Below are 16,534 nucleotides of genomic sequence, written 5' to 3' on the forward strand. Positions count from 1 at the left end.
AATATTACAGTGCAAAATGCTTTAAATATTTTACTTGGTATTAAAATAGAAATGTGTGAGTTTTGCCATTGCTGCTACCTTCATGTTCTCTGTGAATTTAGGTTGTGGATCTTCTATATGCTTTTAGGTACTTTTAATTAAATGTGTATTAAAGTCTAAGAACTTATTTTGGAAAATTTTTAAATTCTTGTTATGTTTTTAATTAAATTCTACATCCTACCCAGACAGGGTATTTAGCCTCTAAGCGTATAAAAGGGATTAGGTGAGGCTTGTTTTCTTTCAACATTAAGGTGAATTAAGGATATAATTTAGGTGTGAGTTGAAGACAGTCAAATGTTCCTTTATGCTTTTGTTCCATTTTCTGAGAGTTATTCCTGTAATAAGAGCAGTCTGCTTGTCTTCATCTTTGAAAGGGGGCATTGTGCTGCTTAGTCACTGCAGTCTCTGCACAGCACCTCGCGGCCCATCAGCCTGGGAGCGAGGAGATCCTGACGTGGCAGTTACGTGTCATTCTTGTGCTTCTCCACGGCCTAGGCACCTCCATTTTAAACACGGTTAAGGAAAAAAACTAAAGGTTGACATTCCTAAAAATCTTTTAAGTTAACTTGTGAGATACAGTTTTAAGACATTCAGAAATCTTTAATAATAATAATAATAATAATAAGCTATTGGGGGCACCTGGGTGGCTCAGTTAGTTAAGCCTCTGACTTTGGCTCAGGTCATGATCTCGCAGTTTGTGGGTTCGAGCCCAGTGTCGGGCTCTGTGCTGACAGCTCAGAGCCTGAAACCTGCTTCAGATTCTGTGTCTCCCTTTTTCTGCCCCTACCCCACTCTCACTCTATTTCTTTCTCAAAAATAAACATTAAAAAAATTCTAAAGTATATATATATATAAGTATATATATATATATATATAGCTATTAATGATACATCAAAAAGATCATCATAAGCTTTATTTGGATTTTATTATACCATCCTCACAGGGTAGTCATGGCCTGCAGAAATATCCAAACCCCCTTGCATAGGTTCCATCTGTTTGACTAAACCATTCCTATCATAAATCTAACAATGATATGAATTAATACGCTTTATTGTTTTTAACATGAAATAAATTTGCATTTCACATCTTAAACTAAGAATGGAAATAATTTTGTGATATGAAGAAAATATTCTTCAGAAACTTTTATGTGTTTCAAGTGACTGGATTTATATAATTCTTAGAAGGAAAAGCCAAGTTTGTAACATTTATTAGCTATAATAATTTTATTTCACATAACTGTTCTTTTTCTAGGATCTACTAACGAGACACAAAGTGTTGGTTGCAGACTTCTTAGAACAAAATTATGACACTGTAAGTAGAAGTCCTTTTTAAGATTTTACCTCTTTCTCTCTTTTCCCCACTCTCTTCTTCTTAGATCTATGGACACTTGCTCCTGGAAGCTAGGTCATCAGGAAACTTTGTGGAAAATTGAGGATGGCAGGAAATAAGGGCTTTTTCATTTTTCATACCTCTTCCTGTTGTATCAGCTCCAGAAAATGACTGGTACCTGCTCACTTTGTTCTTGATTTAAGAGCATCCATGCTGCCCTTATGAGACAGGAGGCAGGGGTACCTGCATGGCTCAGTGGGTTGAGCATCTGATTTTAGCTCAGGTCATGATCTCATGGTTCGTGAGTTTGAGCCCCGCCTCGGACTTACTCTTGTCAGCGCGGAGCCCGCTTCAGATCCTCTGTCCCCTCTCTCTCTGCCCTCCCCTGCTCATGCTTTCTCTCTCAAAAATAAACAAACACACACAAAAAAAAGAGGAAGTAGGTAACCATAAATGGAAGAGCACTCCACCCTCACTAAAAAATAAATCATTTTACTTACTTGATAATTAGTTTGACTTACTAGTAGAAATACCAGTTCCCTTCTCAAATGGTGAATCCAACCCATCCCTTTGAGATTCAGTGGAAACATGACTCTTCTAGGAAGCTTTCCCTTATCCCACCTGTCCACATGCATGCACACACACACTTCCCCCACCCCCACTTTTCACATTGTATTATTATGGAGTATCTATACCTTTCTGGCTGGTTCCTGAGCTCCCTGAGAAGCAGGAACCTTATGTGTCAAACACAGATTTGAGTCTGCTTGCCTGGCATCAAGAACCAGCTCTGCCTCTTACTAATTGTGTGACCTTGGACAAGGTATTGCACCTACTGCAAAATGAAGATATTAATAATGCCTACCTCATAGGTTGTTGTAGGAATTTGTAAAGATACAAATTTTTTTAGGATGATACCATTATCCCTCAGTATTAAATTTTGTCATTATTACTTGTATCCCTAATACCTAATTCAATGTCATACAATGGTGGTGTTCAATGAATGTTGGTAAATAAATATATCTAAGAACAGCTCTGCTTTTGCTAGATATATAAGCAAGAGAGGCAGCATGTTTAAAGTGAACATGGCACAAACCTAAAAGAGAAACTGTAAATCTTGATCTAGTATTGGTCCAGATACTCTAGACCAATGCTGTCCCATTGAAATATAATATAAGCCACTGAGTAATTTAAACTTTTCTAGTTAGCTACACAAATAGGTAAAAGCAAGCACATGATTCTGTGAAGATACCGAATACCCTCCCTGTCAGTTTGTCATAGTTTCACATATCCAAATCACAGAAATTTAACAATATGTCTTTTATTCACAAATTGTTTACATATCTTTCTTTAAGATTAAGAATTAGCAGGGGCACATGGGTGGCTCAGTTGGGTAAGCATCCGACTTCAGTTCAGGTCAGGATCTCGTGGTCCGCAGGTTCCAGCCTCTCATTGAGCTCTTGCTGTCAGCTCAGAGCCTGGAGCCTGCTTCAGATTCTGTGTCTCCCTCTCTCGCAGCCCCTCCCCTGCTCACAGTTTGTTTCTGTCTCCCTCTCTCTCAAATAAATAAACATTAAAAAAATTTTTTTTAAAGAATTAGTGATGTAATCATGAAATCAAAAGCATTTTCATATCCTAAAGTTATCAAGAAAATATTCATGGGATCAATTGGAGTACTTTGATCCAAGTGTAAAGACATGAAGAGAGAATAATTTTTATTGCCACAAATATCCAAAAGCTTCTAGACCAAAATAAAATAGCATATTTTTTAATGTTTTTCTTTATTATTATTTTTTTTACGAATAGTTTATTGTCGGGTTGGTTTCCATATAACAGCCAGTGCTCATCCCCACAAGTGCCCTCCTCCATGCCCATCTCCCCGCTCCCACCCTCACCCATCAGTCCTTAGTTTGTTCTCAGCATTCAAGAGTCTTTCATGGTTTGCCTCTCTCCCTTTCCCCCACCATTTCCCCCCTTCTTCTCCCCCATGGTCCTCTGTTAAGTTCCTCCTAATCCTCCTATATGTGCAAACATATGATATTTGTCCTTCTCTGCCTGACTTATTTCGCTCAACATTACACCCTCAAGGTCCATCCATGTTGCTACATATGGCCAGATTTCATTCTTTCTCATTGCCATGTAGTATTCCATCGTATAGATAAACCACATCTTCTTGATCCATTCGTCTGTTGATGGACACTTAGGCTCTTTCCATGTTTTAGCTATTGTGGAGAGTGCTGCTATGAACATTGGGGTACATGTGCTCCTGTGCATCAGCATTTCTGTATCCCTTGGGTAAATTCCTAGCAGTGCTATTGCTGGGTCATAGGGGAGTTCTATTGTTAGTTTCCTGAGGAACCTCCACACTGTTTTCCAGAGGGGCTGCACCAGTTTGCACTCCCACCAACAGTGTAGGAGGGTGCCCGTTTCTCCACATCCTCGCCAGCATCTAGAGTCCTCTGACTTGCTCATTTTAATGACTCTGACTGGCGAGAGGTGGTATCTCAGTGTGGTTTTGATTTGTATTTCCCTGATGAGGAGGGATGCTGAGCATCATTTCATGTGTCTGTTGGCCATCTGGATGTCCTCTTTGGAGAAGTGTCTGTTCATATCTTCTGCCCATTTCTTTACTGGCTTGTTTGTTTTTCGGGTGTGGAGTTTGGTGAGTTCCTTATAGATTTTGGATATTAACCCTTTGTCTGATATGTCATTTGCAACTATCTTTTCCCATTCCGTTGGTTGCCTATTCGTTTTGTGGATTGTTTCCTTTGCCGTGCAGAAGCTTTTAATCTTGATGAGGTCCCAATGGTTTATTTTTGCTCTTGTTTCCCTTGCTTTTGGGGATGTGTCAAGTAAGAAGTTGCTGCAATGGAGGTCAAGGAGGTTGTTTCCTGCTTTCTCCTCTAGGGTTTTGATGGTTTCCTCTCTCACGTTCAGGTCCTTTATCCATTTTGAGTTTATTTTGGTGTATGGTATGAGAAATTGATCTAGTTTCAATCTTCTGCATGTTGCTGTCCAATTCTCCCAACACCATCTGTTAAAGAGGCTGTCTTTTTTCCATTGGATGTTCTTTTCTGCTTTGTCAAAGATTAGTTGGCTGTATACCTTTGGGTCCAGCTCTGAGTTCTCAATTCTGTTCCATTGGTCTATGTGTCTGTTTTTGTGTAAAATGGCATATTTTTGAACTGAGGAAATGAACTGTTACTATAGTTTGGTTGATCAGAAACTGTAGGTGCTGGATGGAATGTTAGAGACTCAGTAGATGTACATTATAATAAGTGAAAATAAGAGAGCTAAGATAGTTTATAACAAAACCCATGGAATCAGCTACTAATCTTTTCTACAGAATGAGTGATGTAAATGTGTTGTGCAACACTGCTTTGCATTCAGGACATAGTACATAACAATTTGGGAGACTAAACTCATTCTCCTTGACCCTTATTTACCTAATTTTTTCTTCGTACTTATAGTTACTTTTTGTGTCATCTGGTAGCTTCACAGACACTGAGGCTGCCCCACTGACCTGAGCACCAGCTCTGAGAGCTCATGCCCCCTCAAAATTCATACTTCCTGAGTTTCATATTTCTTTAGCAGTAAACCATGAAATGGGAGCACATTGATATATGACTCTAATAATGAAACTGGCATCTTGGGGAATGTCATACCTTATACATACATATATGAAGTTTCTGCTTCCGTATGATTTCATTCATATGTGGAACTTATGAAACAAAGCAAATGAGAAGAGGAAAACAAAATAAGAGACAAACCAAGAAACATACTCTTGATTGTAGAGAACAAACTGATGGTTACCAGAGGGGAGTTAGGTGGGGAAATGGGGGGAAATAGGACTTCGAGATTAAGGAGGGCAGTTGGCCTTATGAGCACTGGGTGATGTATGGAAGTGTTGAGTTGCTATATTTTACATGTGAAACTAATATAACACTATATGTTAACTAAGTTGAAATTAAAATTTTTAAAAACCTTATCACAAAATTTGATAAATTTAATGTCCCACAAAATCCTCTTGAGTTTCACGACAATAAAATTAAGCATATTGTTTGGTATAAACAATAAGTCCTTCATATAAAAGAGTATAATTATTATGACTTTAATGTGAACTAGATTTTTTTTTAATGTTTATTTATTTTTGAGAGAGAGAGACAGAGTGTGAGTGGGGGAGGGCAGAGAGAGAGGTGTCAGAAGACCCGATGCAGGCCCTGTGCTGACAGCAGAGAGCCCGGTGTGGGGCTCAAACTCACAAACCCTGAGATCATGACTTGAGCTGAACTCAAACACTTAACTGATTAACCCACCCAGGCGCCCCTAGATATTTTCGTTTTCACTTCCACTCTCTTAATTCCCAGTTGGTAATTATCATCTGTGTGCACTGCTTGCCCTTACCTCACACGTGCATGCACCCCTCGCCCTCAGCCCTCTGGGGACCAGAACTGGTTTCCAGTCTCCTCAGCCCCTGGACTCTCCTGCTTCAGTTCTCTGTTGGGCTCGCTCCTCCCACCTCAGTGCTCCCTGAAGCATGTCCTTGCGTGGTGGGAGGTCGACACTGAGCTTCCCCAGTCTGTGGCACTCTATGTGAAAGAAAGGGCCCAGGCAGTGGGCAGTGGTTGACAGCCACACTGGGAAACAGGAGGCCCCAAACACCAGTGTCCCCCAGTTTCTGGGGACCGTGGAAATCCTCCAGAGAGGCCAGCTGGGATTAGATTAGCATGGCCATCATGAGGCAGAAGTTGCCCCATTCCTTCATGTGTTCACACTATGAACTTGACAGTGTGATTCTTTATGGGGTACCAAGTGGAGCCCTAAGCATATTTCATCTTTTCCTAAATTATTCATGCACTAGTAGCTATGAGCAAGGCTACCTGAACAAATGCCATGCAATGTGTTATTTTGCTACTCATTTACTAAATGAGTTAATAGATCTATTATTCAAAAGGATGTGTTGAGAGGACTCAAATACTCCATTTTTCCACTCAATTTTTAACTTGCAGAGCTAAAATGGTGAAGTACATCTGTTGTATCACTTGACCTCCCTATCCCTCAGCATCTTTATGTGTAAAGGATGGTGAACCAGGGACCCCCCCGGTGGAGAGTGTGATCACACGCTGATCAGCGTGGCATTCAGCACATGGATGCAGAGCACAGCAGCTGGGTCGCACTGGCCAAGTGGGCTGGGAATTTACTTGTGAAGCAAGAGTGCAAGCAAACCTAATGCAGAGAAACCACTGCTGGTGTTACACTCTAATATTTATTTTCTTTTCATTAGATTTTTGAAGACTATGAGAAATTGCTTCAGTCTGAGAATTATGTGACCAAGAGACAATCTTTAAAGGTAATATCAAATTGCTTTAAGTTAGGGTCTGTATTGGTTGATGTCTTGTTATTAAATGATGGTCCATTAGTGGACAAGTACATATAGGAAAAATTAAAGTGTTTCCCCCACCTTTTTTTTTTTTTGTAACTTGAAAAGTATGTTTCATGTTATGACTGTACTTTGTAGCAAAACAATGTTAAGTGTTCTGCCTTGACTACTTTTTGGAAGTAATAACATAAAAGTAGTAAGTGTGTGATAAAGTAGAATTTTGTCTATTTCAGCTCAGAAAGAAGGTCAAACCCAAGTTAACTTAAGTAAAACCACAGTTCTCTCCTAGGAGATTTTTTCTAGAGATGAAAAGATATCACTCTTAGCTTGAAATTAATATCTGAATTACTGTTTATAAGGAAGAAACAGCAAAATTCTATTGTAGTTCTTTTTTTTTTTTAATGCTTATATATTATTTTTGAGAGAGACAGAGTGTAAGTGGGGGGGTGGCAGAGAGAGAGAGAGACACAGAATACGAGCTGTCAGCACAGAGCCCAATGTAGGACTTGAACTCACAGTTGTGAGATCATGACCTGAGCCGAAGTTGGACACTTAACCAACTGAGCCACCCACATGCTCCTCCTGTAGTTCTCTTTCAGTGTATCTTGAAACAGAAAACACAATGACCGTATTTCTCTTACACATCGATGTAATCTAGACATCATAGGGTATTTTGCAGAGAAGGGGAAAAGAATAGGTGACACTGACAAAATATAACACATCAAATGCAAGATCAAACTTCCCCTCTAAGTTTATAACATTACTGGAGAAATTCTTAATATATTTTCAATGGAGAGGGAAGACAACTTTCTACTATGAAATGGTGTTTATAGAGTTGAAATGTTCTGGGGCTTCTGGGAAGCACTTACCCCCAGATTTGTAACATCTTTTTCTAAAGAATTTTTTTTTTTTTTTTTACCACATTGTAATGTTTGAGTTCCATTATCTGAGCATTCTTATTAGTGTTTTACTACAGGTCATTTTTACTACCTCCAGCATTTAACATGTTCAAATTGTATTTCCAGCAAAGATGCTGAAGTGTGAAACATGCTTATTCTTTAAGAGTTAAAAGAATAATCTTTAATAAAGTAGGTGCAATAAACAGATATGTGAGAAGACTACATGATCAAGAACACAAAACCGTGCTTTTCTAAAAATTGTCAGTATTACACACCGAAACAGACTCTGGAAAGAGGTTAAAAGATGGTATCACTAGCTGGAAGAGAAAATAAAGTCAATTCTCAATTATCTGCAAATAGCTTAGTTGGATAAATTATTGGGGTGGTGAGGGAGGTAAAAGGGCTTTCCATTTGGTCAACAAATACTTATGTGCTCCTGTTCCTGACATTACGGTGACAGCCAAGAACAAAATGAAGTCACATCACTATGGACCTTACATTCTGTTGGAGGAGAACAGACAATAGATAAATATGTAATTTTCAGGTGATTTTAGAACAGTTATGAAGGGCATAAGGGCAGGAAGTGATGAGTGGGGGAAGAGAGGTGTGTGTGTGTTGTGTAAACAGTGGCATTTACTATTGGAGGTTATATCACCTATGAAATGCCTTTGCAAGTTCCCTCTCCCTCATGAGGCAGGCAGCCCAGCAGAGTATGGCCACATAGTTGGCCACGTAGTCAGTGAGTGGCCTTCCCTCCCTCAGTGAAACAGTGCCTGAAAGCAGCCATGTGGCCTTGGGAAGGGAGGGGGCTGCCCCTGTGGGAGCAGAATGTCAGTTAGATCTGCGTCCCTACCCTTCAGACCCCACTCATATTCCAAAGAATGTTTTTGGCAGATAATCGTTGGCTGGTTTTGTCAAGTAGTTTGTATGATTTTTGGGCTTACTGAATATCACCTGTATTATTTTTACATGTTGGGATAATTACATTAATAGAACAATGTGTTTATTTCTAAAGATTGAATACAGTTTTAACTAAAGTGATAAATTAAGTCCATTTTGTATCACATTTCTGTCAGTTCATTTTACCCATGATTTTGCCTCAGCCATGACCTCATGACCTGCCTTATCCTGTGTTTGTGCCCTCGCTTCTCCAGTGGTACCTGTTAACGGAGGGGTCAGTGAGCTATTTTCAGCCACTCATTCAGCACTCTTTATTGAGTTTCCCCTTGCGTAGAAACCCACACAAGCTCATCTATGTAGAAAATATACCAGAGGGGTCCCTGCTCTTGCTTCTGGACCCTGGAGTGTGAGATGGAGCTTCAGACAAAAGCAGTGACATCATGCCAAGCTCTCCCACGTCCAGAAAGCTTGTTAACAGCAGTTGAAGATAAGGTTGCACCTGTTGGCATGCCTACGTACTACCTAAAGAGCAGAATGGCCCATTTGCTCAGGGCTCTGCCAGGACAGCCGAGGGGGGAGCTGCTCTGTATCATAAGATATCATAAGATAAGGGAAGTAGAAATTGAATAGGAAACAGACGACAGCGCTCTGAGGGGCCGCCATATAAGAAAGAGCTCATACATTTCCCAAATCCTTCCTCTTTTTAGTGAGAATGTATGAGACCCTGAACCAAAGTAGCGACATTGGTATGAACTAACGTGATTTGAACTAAATTGAGAGCCAGAAACTGAGGGTCGTAGACTTTAGAGTTTATCTTTGTGCCATTTTCAGCTGTGACAGGAACTTCTGATGGAAATGTTTCTGTGATCGATGGTCTGTAGGGCCTTAGGTGAAGTGATAAAGCTAACAGTTGTTCATCCAAACACCTCCCTTCTGGGCCTTCTTCCTGTTGTTTTCCTTCTTGCTACCCTGTCATCTCCTCCTACCCATGTGCCCACTGTCCCCATTCTGTTCTCAAGATGTCGCCAGCCATACCTTGTCTTGTCCCCTCGTTAATAGGCATAAAGTGGTTAGAGCAGAGCCTAGCTCACGGTAAGAAGTAGATATTTGATCAATAAGATAAAAATAAATTTTATAGTAATATAAAATATTCCTCTCCTATCCTCAGTGTTCAATCTCTAGAAGGTGATCTATTCTAAATAGATAATTGGGACTAGGGTATGAATTAGACTGATCCCACTCTCAGGATGCATTTGCATTTGAAAATGGAAGCAGTGGATGTATGATTGGTACAGTCTGTAATACAACTCTGGTGGGTAGCACACGGGGGTGGTGGTGAGAAGGTTCATTCTTCACTGCTGTCTATATGGAAACTCCCCCTTTTCCACTTGATTGTGCTTCCTACTTATTCACAGGTGCCCCAGTGCACTCAGAAAGCCTCTTTCCTGTTCTTTAGTAATCCAGCCAGACATACTGCATTGGCTGCTACTCTTACCTAAAATCTTTTATAGTGGAGTGTCTCACAAATGTTTTATTTACAGTGTGGTAAAACTGAGCACTGACTGGATACCAAAAAAACCTAGTAAAAGACAGATAAAGCAGGGCGCCTGGCTGGCTCAGTTGGTTAAGTGTCTGACTCTTGAGTTCAGCTCAGGTCGTGATCTCACAGTTGTGAGTTTGAGCCCCACATTGGGCTCTGCCCTGAGTGTGGCACCTGCTTAAGATTCTCTTTCTTCCTCTCTCTCTGCCCCTCCCCCACTCACTCTCTCTTAAGAGAAAAAGACAAATAAAGCATATCTACAATACAGACATTGTTAAAATGAGCACCAAAGAGTTGGCTTTTTTGAATACTAGACAGACATCACTTTATTCAAGGAGAGAGCCTGTATTTAGTAGAAAACCATTGTTTTGGGGAGCTCCACTGGTGCCCTGTTGGTTTTTCCTTCTGAGAATTAGGTCTGTGGTACAGTATGGTCTGTTTTGACACAGCTATGTTTATATCTCTGTATTCTGTAATATTTAGTGCATAGATGTTCCATCTTAGAAAACAGAAGAGGGTTTAGATTATTTTAAGAGTGTACTTAGAGTATTGTTTAAGTGATAAACTGTCTTAAAGCTCGGCTGTTTTCTGATGCCAAAGCTACCAGCTGTCTTTGTTAATCATATTCTAAGTTTTCACGAGCCACCTTGAGATGCTTGGATTCCTGGTGTCAATAAAAAATAATTGACAAAAAAATTCCTTCGCTCACATGACAGAGCTTAGGAATTTATTTCTTATCTTCTTCAGAGCCCAACACTTAATTACTAGCAAGAAAGATTATAATTCAAAAGGAGTTTGGTAGAATTGGGGGCGGGGGCGATTGGCTCTGATCAATTTCATGAAACACTAAGGTAAAAAAACTCTTATTATTTCTACTTGCTTTGGTTTTACTCTTCCTGTTAGGTATATATAAATATATGTTTGTTTTTTTTTTAAATAAAAAAAGAAAGAAAACGGGTCGGGGGGCTCCTGCGGGACTCAGTTGGTTGAACATCAGACTCTTGATTTCAGCTCAGGTCATGATCCCAGGGTTGTGGCATCAAGCCCTCTGTTGGGCTCTGTGTTGAGTGTAGAGCCTGCTTGAGATTCTCTCTCTCTCTCTCTCTCTCTCTCTCTCTCAAATAAAAAAAAAAAGGAAAAGAAAAAGAAACGTTGGTATAGAGTTCAGGAAAGAAATTGGGACTTGAAATACAGGATACATCTTCCTACATGTTATAGTTGAAGCCATTGGGCCTAGATGAGAATGAAGAGAGAGAAAAGATCAGAGATTCATGTATACCACTTGGAAAATTCCTATGTGAGGGGAGCAGTAACACAGGAGCAAAGGAACAAGCTGCCAGAGATAAGAAACCAGAAGAATGCAGTGGCCTTTAAACCAGGAACAAAGAAAGTTTCCAGAAGAGCGGCAGTTAGCTTTAGATGCTGCAGATTAAGGAAAACAAAGACCAACAGTTTACATGACAGTTGTGCCATGTTTGAGGCCACCCAGCTAACACCCAGCACTGCCCAGTCATTTCCTTTTGTGCACTAAAATAACTTTAAGGTGCGTAGTTCGTACTTGTTAACTAGACAGCCAGATGCACACCGTCACATCCTCACACACACACACACACACACACACACACATCACTGCACACATGGGTCTGGGGTTCTGTTGCCAGATGGTATTGTGATAGATAGCCGGCTCAAAGTTTCGTGTGCTTTCTCCTCCCATCTGGGGTTTCTGTAACCATCTGTACTATTATCCTGAGGAATCCAGAGAAAGTCTGGTGAATAGGAGAACTCAAAAATAAGTATATCATATATAAAACTGTGTGAAGGGTGCATTTCAGCTGCCTGGTTGCTGAAACTTTAGGACTGCTACCACTACAAGAGAATAAAAAGTTGATGAGGTAGAGAACATTCAGCGATGCTACTAAAGGGTCTCCCACTAGTCTCATTTTTGGTATTTTTATTTTGTTTTAAAGTGTCTTAGACTGTTTGGGCTGCTATAGCAAAAATACCACAGACTGGATGGCTTAAGTAACGTTTCTTTCTCAGTTTGGGAGACTCGAGCAGCCCAACATCAAGGTGCCAGCAGCGAGAGAGCTCTTGGGTCTCTTTCATAAGAGCACCAGCCCGGTGCATGTAATCCTACCTTCCCAAAGGCCCCACCTCCCAATACCATCACATTTGGGGTTAGGATTTCAACGTATAGATTTTAGGGGACACAGACATTCAGTTCGTAACATGGAATAATGCTGCATTTGGGGGGTACTGTTAATTTGTCACAAGGGAATGTTTTGCTTTACTTTTTTATAAAAACTTGCTGTACATACTGAACTTCATATGGATTCAGGGTCAACGATTTTTTTTTCCTGGTTTTGTAACAAAAGTTAGGGGGAAGGTAAGATTCACTTAACAGAACCTATTTGCCCAGTAAGCTACTAGAGTACACTTATTTAGGAAAGGGAGGTATAATTGTAGAATCAATTTTGGTGTTCTTATGCTGGCACAATGCCTAAGAAGCAATGCAGTACTGGGGAAGCAAGATTAAAGTAAGCGATGAAAATAATAAATTCATTTGGGGCTAGTTCTGGATCAGAGCTACAGAGAGAGCTTTTTTAAGCTGCAGCAATGCTTTAAAAAAAAAGATTCAGAAATGCATTAATCACTGAGGTTAGCAAAACTGTGTGAAAAGCTTAAAATAACTTAATAATAACTACTCCTTTCATGCCTGTGCTAAATGTAAGATGCACTTAAAGGACTCAGTTTTTTTCACGTCAACACTCCTAACCACATTTATAGTTTCTCTTTCAGGGAAAAGTGCCATATATTTTTAATGAGATGGCTCTCAGAAAGAGTATTGCTTTAATTCTGTGTTTGTTTGCTTGTTTGTTTGTTTTTGTAGCTGCTAGGTGAACTGATCCTGGACCGGCACAACTTTGCCATTATGACAAAGTACATCAGCAAGACAGAGAACCTCAAACTGATGATGAACCTCCTTCGAGATAAAAGTCCCAACATTCAGTTTGAAGCCTTCCATGTCTTTAAGGTAAAGTGCAACAGAAATAACGTGGGCATTTGTTTTTCACTTTCAAATGGCTAACTCCCTGCTGTTTACTCTCCTTTATACTTGAGGGAAAATGAAATAAGCAGTCTTTCTGTTTTCTGTGACTTGGATGAAATTTTAGAGTTATTTTAATGAATGCCCATTTGTTTCTAATCCCTATCTCTAAATATTTTCATTTTTTGCACTGAGAAAATAGGTGGATACTGTTTCCCAAATGTCACTAAAATAATCAGAGATAGAGCCAGAACCCAGATCCCAAGTGTCAGCATTATTGAATGCTTTGCTTTCTGCCTTCTGTTCAAAGTGTTTCTTTGAACCTTAAGTGAAGCATTGAAGAAATACTGGGACACTACTCACTTTCATTACTTGTTTAGAAATATTTTTTTAAATGCATTTTGCTTTGAATGGAAACTAGTTCCCCATAACACCGGCTTCTTTCTAATATTTTTTCTTTCATGTAAGAGTGACAAAGTGGCCTCCTAGTAACTTTAGACAATATATTTTTTTAAGCATGGAAAGAGAAATCTATAATCTGTAATCCCATACTTGTAACCAAACTATTGTAAAGATTTTAGTAAACTTTATTTTCCTGTGCCCATATTTGAAGGTTTTTTTTCCTGCAGCTGTATTCACATGGTACACAAAATTGATATCCTAATTTTATCACTTAATGCTATGCCAGAAGAGGTGAACATTAATTCATTGTTTTATATATGGGTTTTAGAGCCAGTAGTTTTATTAGCATTATAGTTTATCATCAGATTTATTTACTCTAGTTTACTTAAATATTCCTCTGTTATTTATATTTAGGGTATTTCCCTAAATATTTATTTATATTTATATAATATAATATATAATATGTATATAATTATATATAATATATAATTTCTATAATATATTTATTATATTTAGTGCTCATGCTGTCATGAGCACTTTGTGTATCCAGTCAGTTGTTTTTCCATATTTAGGATTCTTTTCTTAGGATGGATATCTGGAGGGGCACCTGAGTGGCTCAGTCGGGTAAGTGTAGGACTACTGGTTTCCTCTCAGGTCATGATCTCATGGTTCCTGGGTTAAAGCCCCACATCAATTCTGCAAAGCCTGCTTGGAATTCTCTCTCCTGTCTCTACCCCTCCCCCACTTATGTGCATACACATGTGCAAACTGTCAAAATAAAATTTTTTTAAAGGATTAAAAAAAAAAGATAGATATTCTAGAGTATAATTAAGAGTCGAGGGGGTTCCAGGCTTTTTTGGGTCTTTATGATGTTTATTCAGTGATTGAATTTATAAGTCTAAAAATGGGAGACATGACAGTTTATAAGGTATGTAACTGTTGCTTTGAGAGGTAAAAAAAGTTTAGTCCATCTTTCAGCCATCAGGTCTTTATTGTCCAGAGAGCCACTAGAGAAATTAAAATACCAAATTAATTTATAAATTCCATTCAATTATGTTCAAAATCCCAGCAGGACTTCTCCTGGAACTTGACAAGCTGGTTCTGAAATTTATGTGGTAGAACAATGGTCTAAGGTTAGCTATGGCAATTTTGAAACAGAGCAAGGTAGGGGAATCCACTCTACCAGATACTAAGACTTGAGATTTATAGTAAATGAAGATAGTATTGTATTGGCATAGAGATAGATAAATAAAACAACAAAACCAAGGTAGAGGGCCGAGAAATAACCCTGTACAAACATGAAACTTGATTTTGATAGTGGAAGAATTATAAATCAGTGAAGAACAGGTTAATTTTTTTAAGTTTATTTATTTTTGAGAGAGAGAGACAGTGTGTGTGTGTGTGTGTGTGCACACACGCGTGCACGCCCGCAAGTGAAAGAAAGTGAAGGAAAGGCAGAGAATGAGAGGGAGAGAGAATTCCAAGCAGGCTCCACTGTGTTAGCACATAGCCTGACGCAGGGCTTGATCTCATAAAGCGTGAGATCATGACCTGAGCCGAAATCAAGAGTCGGACATTTAACCAACTGAGCCACTCAAGTGCCCCTCTCAGCAATTTTTTAGAGATGCTCTTGCACATGTGCATAAGGAATAATGTACAATAATATTTATCACAACATTGTTTAGAATGGTATAAAATGAGAGCAAAAAGACCACAAATGGGCACCAACAGGAGGTGGGGAAGATAAACTGTGCTATATTCATACAGTAGCATATAGTAATGGGTTAAAATCAGTTGAGTTATATGGATCAGCGGAGATAAATCCCAAACATTGAATGGAATAAGGAAGTGTTAAAAGGATGTTATTTAAAGTTTGAAAACGTGCAAAACAGCACTGTGTATGGATTCATACTTATGCAGGTATTATCTGAGAACCTGTATGGAGATGATAAATACCAAATTCAGAATGGCAGTCACCTCAGTGGGAGGGGGAGGGGCGGGAGGAGAACGATATCATGAGGAGGTGACCAAGAGCCTCTAATTACATCTGTAATGTTTTATTAAAAAATCTCAAGGCAAGTATGCCAGATCTTAGAATTTGATAGAGCAGATAATGGGAACATGACATCTGATAATGTTATTATTGTATTCTTTTCTATGTCAGAATTATTTCATAAAAAAGTAAACACAGGGGTGCCTGGGTGGCTCAGTTAGTTAAGCAGCTGACTCTTGGTTTTGGTTCAGGTCATGATCTCATGGTTTCATGATTCGAGCCCTGCCTCAGGCTCTGAACTGCTTGGGATTCTCTCCTTCACTCTGTCCCCTCCCTGCTTGTGCTGTCTCTGTTTCTCTCAAATAAATAAATAAATAAACTTTAAAAGAAGTAAACACAAATCAGAAGAGGCACAAGTAGACTGCTGTAGCACTGGAAGCTACCTACAAGGGATAAATGATAGACCCTCTCCAGACCCTCTGGACTGAAGACATTGTAGGAGGTTGTGTGTCATGTCATTCAGCTCCTGCGGAAGTTTAACATAACATTCTAGATGAGAACAAGCCACATATAATTTTGTTCAAAAATGCAGTATTATGGAAGTATTCAGTGGTTGGCCAAAGAGAACTAACCTGCTTCCGTCCTCAGAATTTGGTTCATCTAATCATTGGACAGAGTGGGTGCATTTAAAAATAGCTGACCACTTGTTTACTTGTATGTGCCTACCCCGTACTCAACTGTGTTTCTTCTGCTGAAGTAGGGACTGAATTGTTCACTTGCCAAATATAATATTTTGTTATTTAGAAAAAGCAACAGCTGAGTCCTAGAGCTTTTTTTCACAGTTCTGTATTAATAGTTTTTTTTCCCCAAAAGCACCTTCCATAAAGGACAGAAAATGTTTAACAATCTACTACTAAAATGTCTTTACTAGATTATTTTCATTGGCTTGCTGATAAGTTCAGAGAATTGAATGAGATGCCATGTCATGTTTTTTTCTGCTGTTGACCAG

General features: G+C 39.2%; 1 protein-coding gene across 2 annotated transcripts in view; it reads left to right on the forward strand.

Moving 5' to 3' along the window:
* Positions 1-16,534, forward strand: part of CAB39L (calcium binding protein 39 like) — a 91,451-nt gene that overhangs the window by 66,457 nt on the left and 8,460 nt on the right. For both annotated transcript variants that reach the window (XM_039252171.1, XM_039252170.1), the window contains 3 exons: positions 1,291-1,350; positions 6,650-6,715; positions 12,975-13,118. In XM_039252171.1, coding sequence (XP_039108102.1) covers positions 1,291-1,350; positions 6,650-6,715; positions 12,975-13,118 — 270 coding nt within the window. The remainder of the gene's footprint in view (positions 1-1,290; positions 1,351-6,649; positions 6,716-12,974; positions 13,119-16,534) is intronic.

Source organism: Hyaena hyaena, unplaced genomic scaffold (genome assembly GCF_003009895.1).
Source record: "Hyaena hyaena isolate Hyena2069 unplaced genomic scaffold, ASM300989v1 scaffold_410, whole genome shotgun sequence".
NCBI lineage: Eukaryota > Metazoa > Chordata > Mammalia > Carnivora > Hyaenidae > Hyaena > Hyaena hyaena.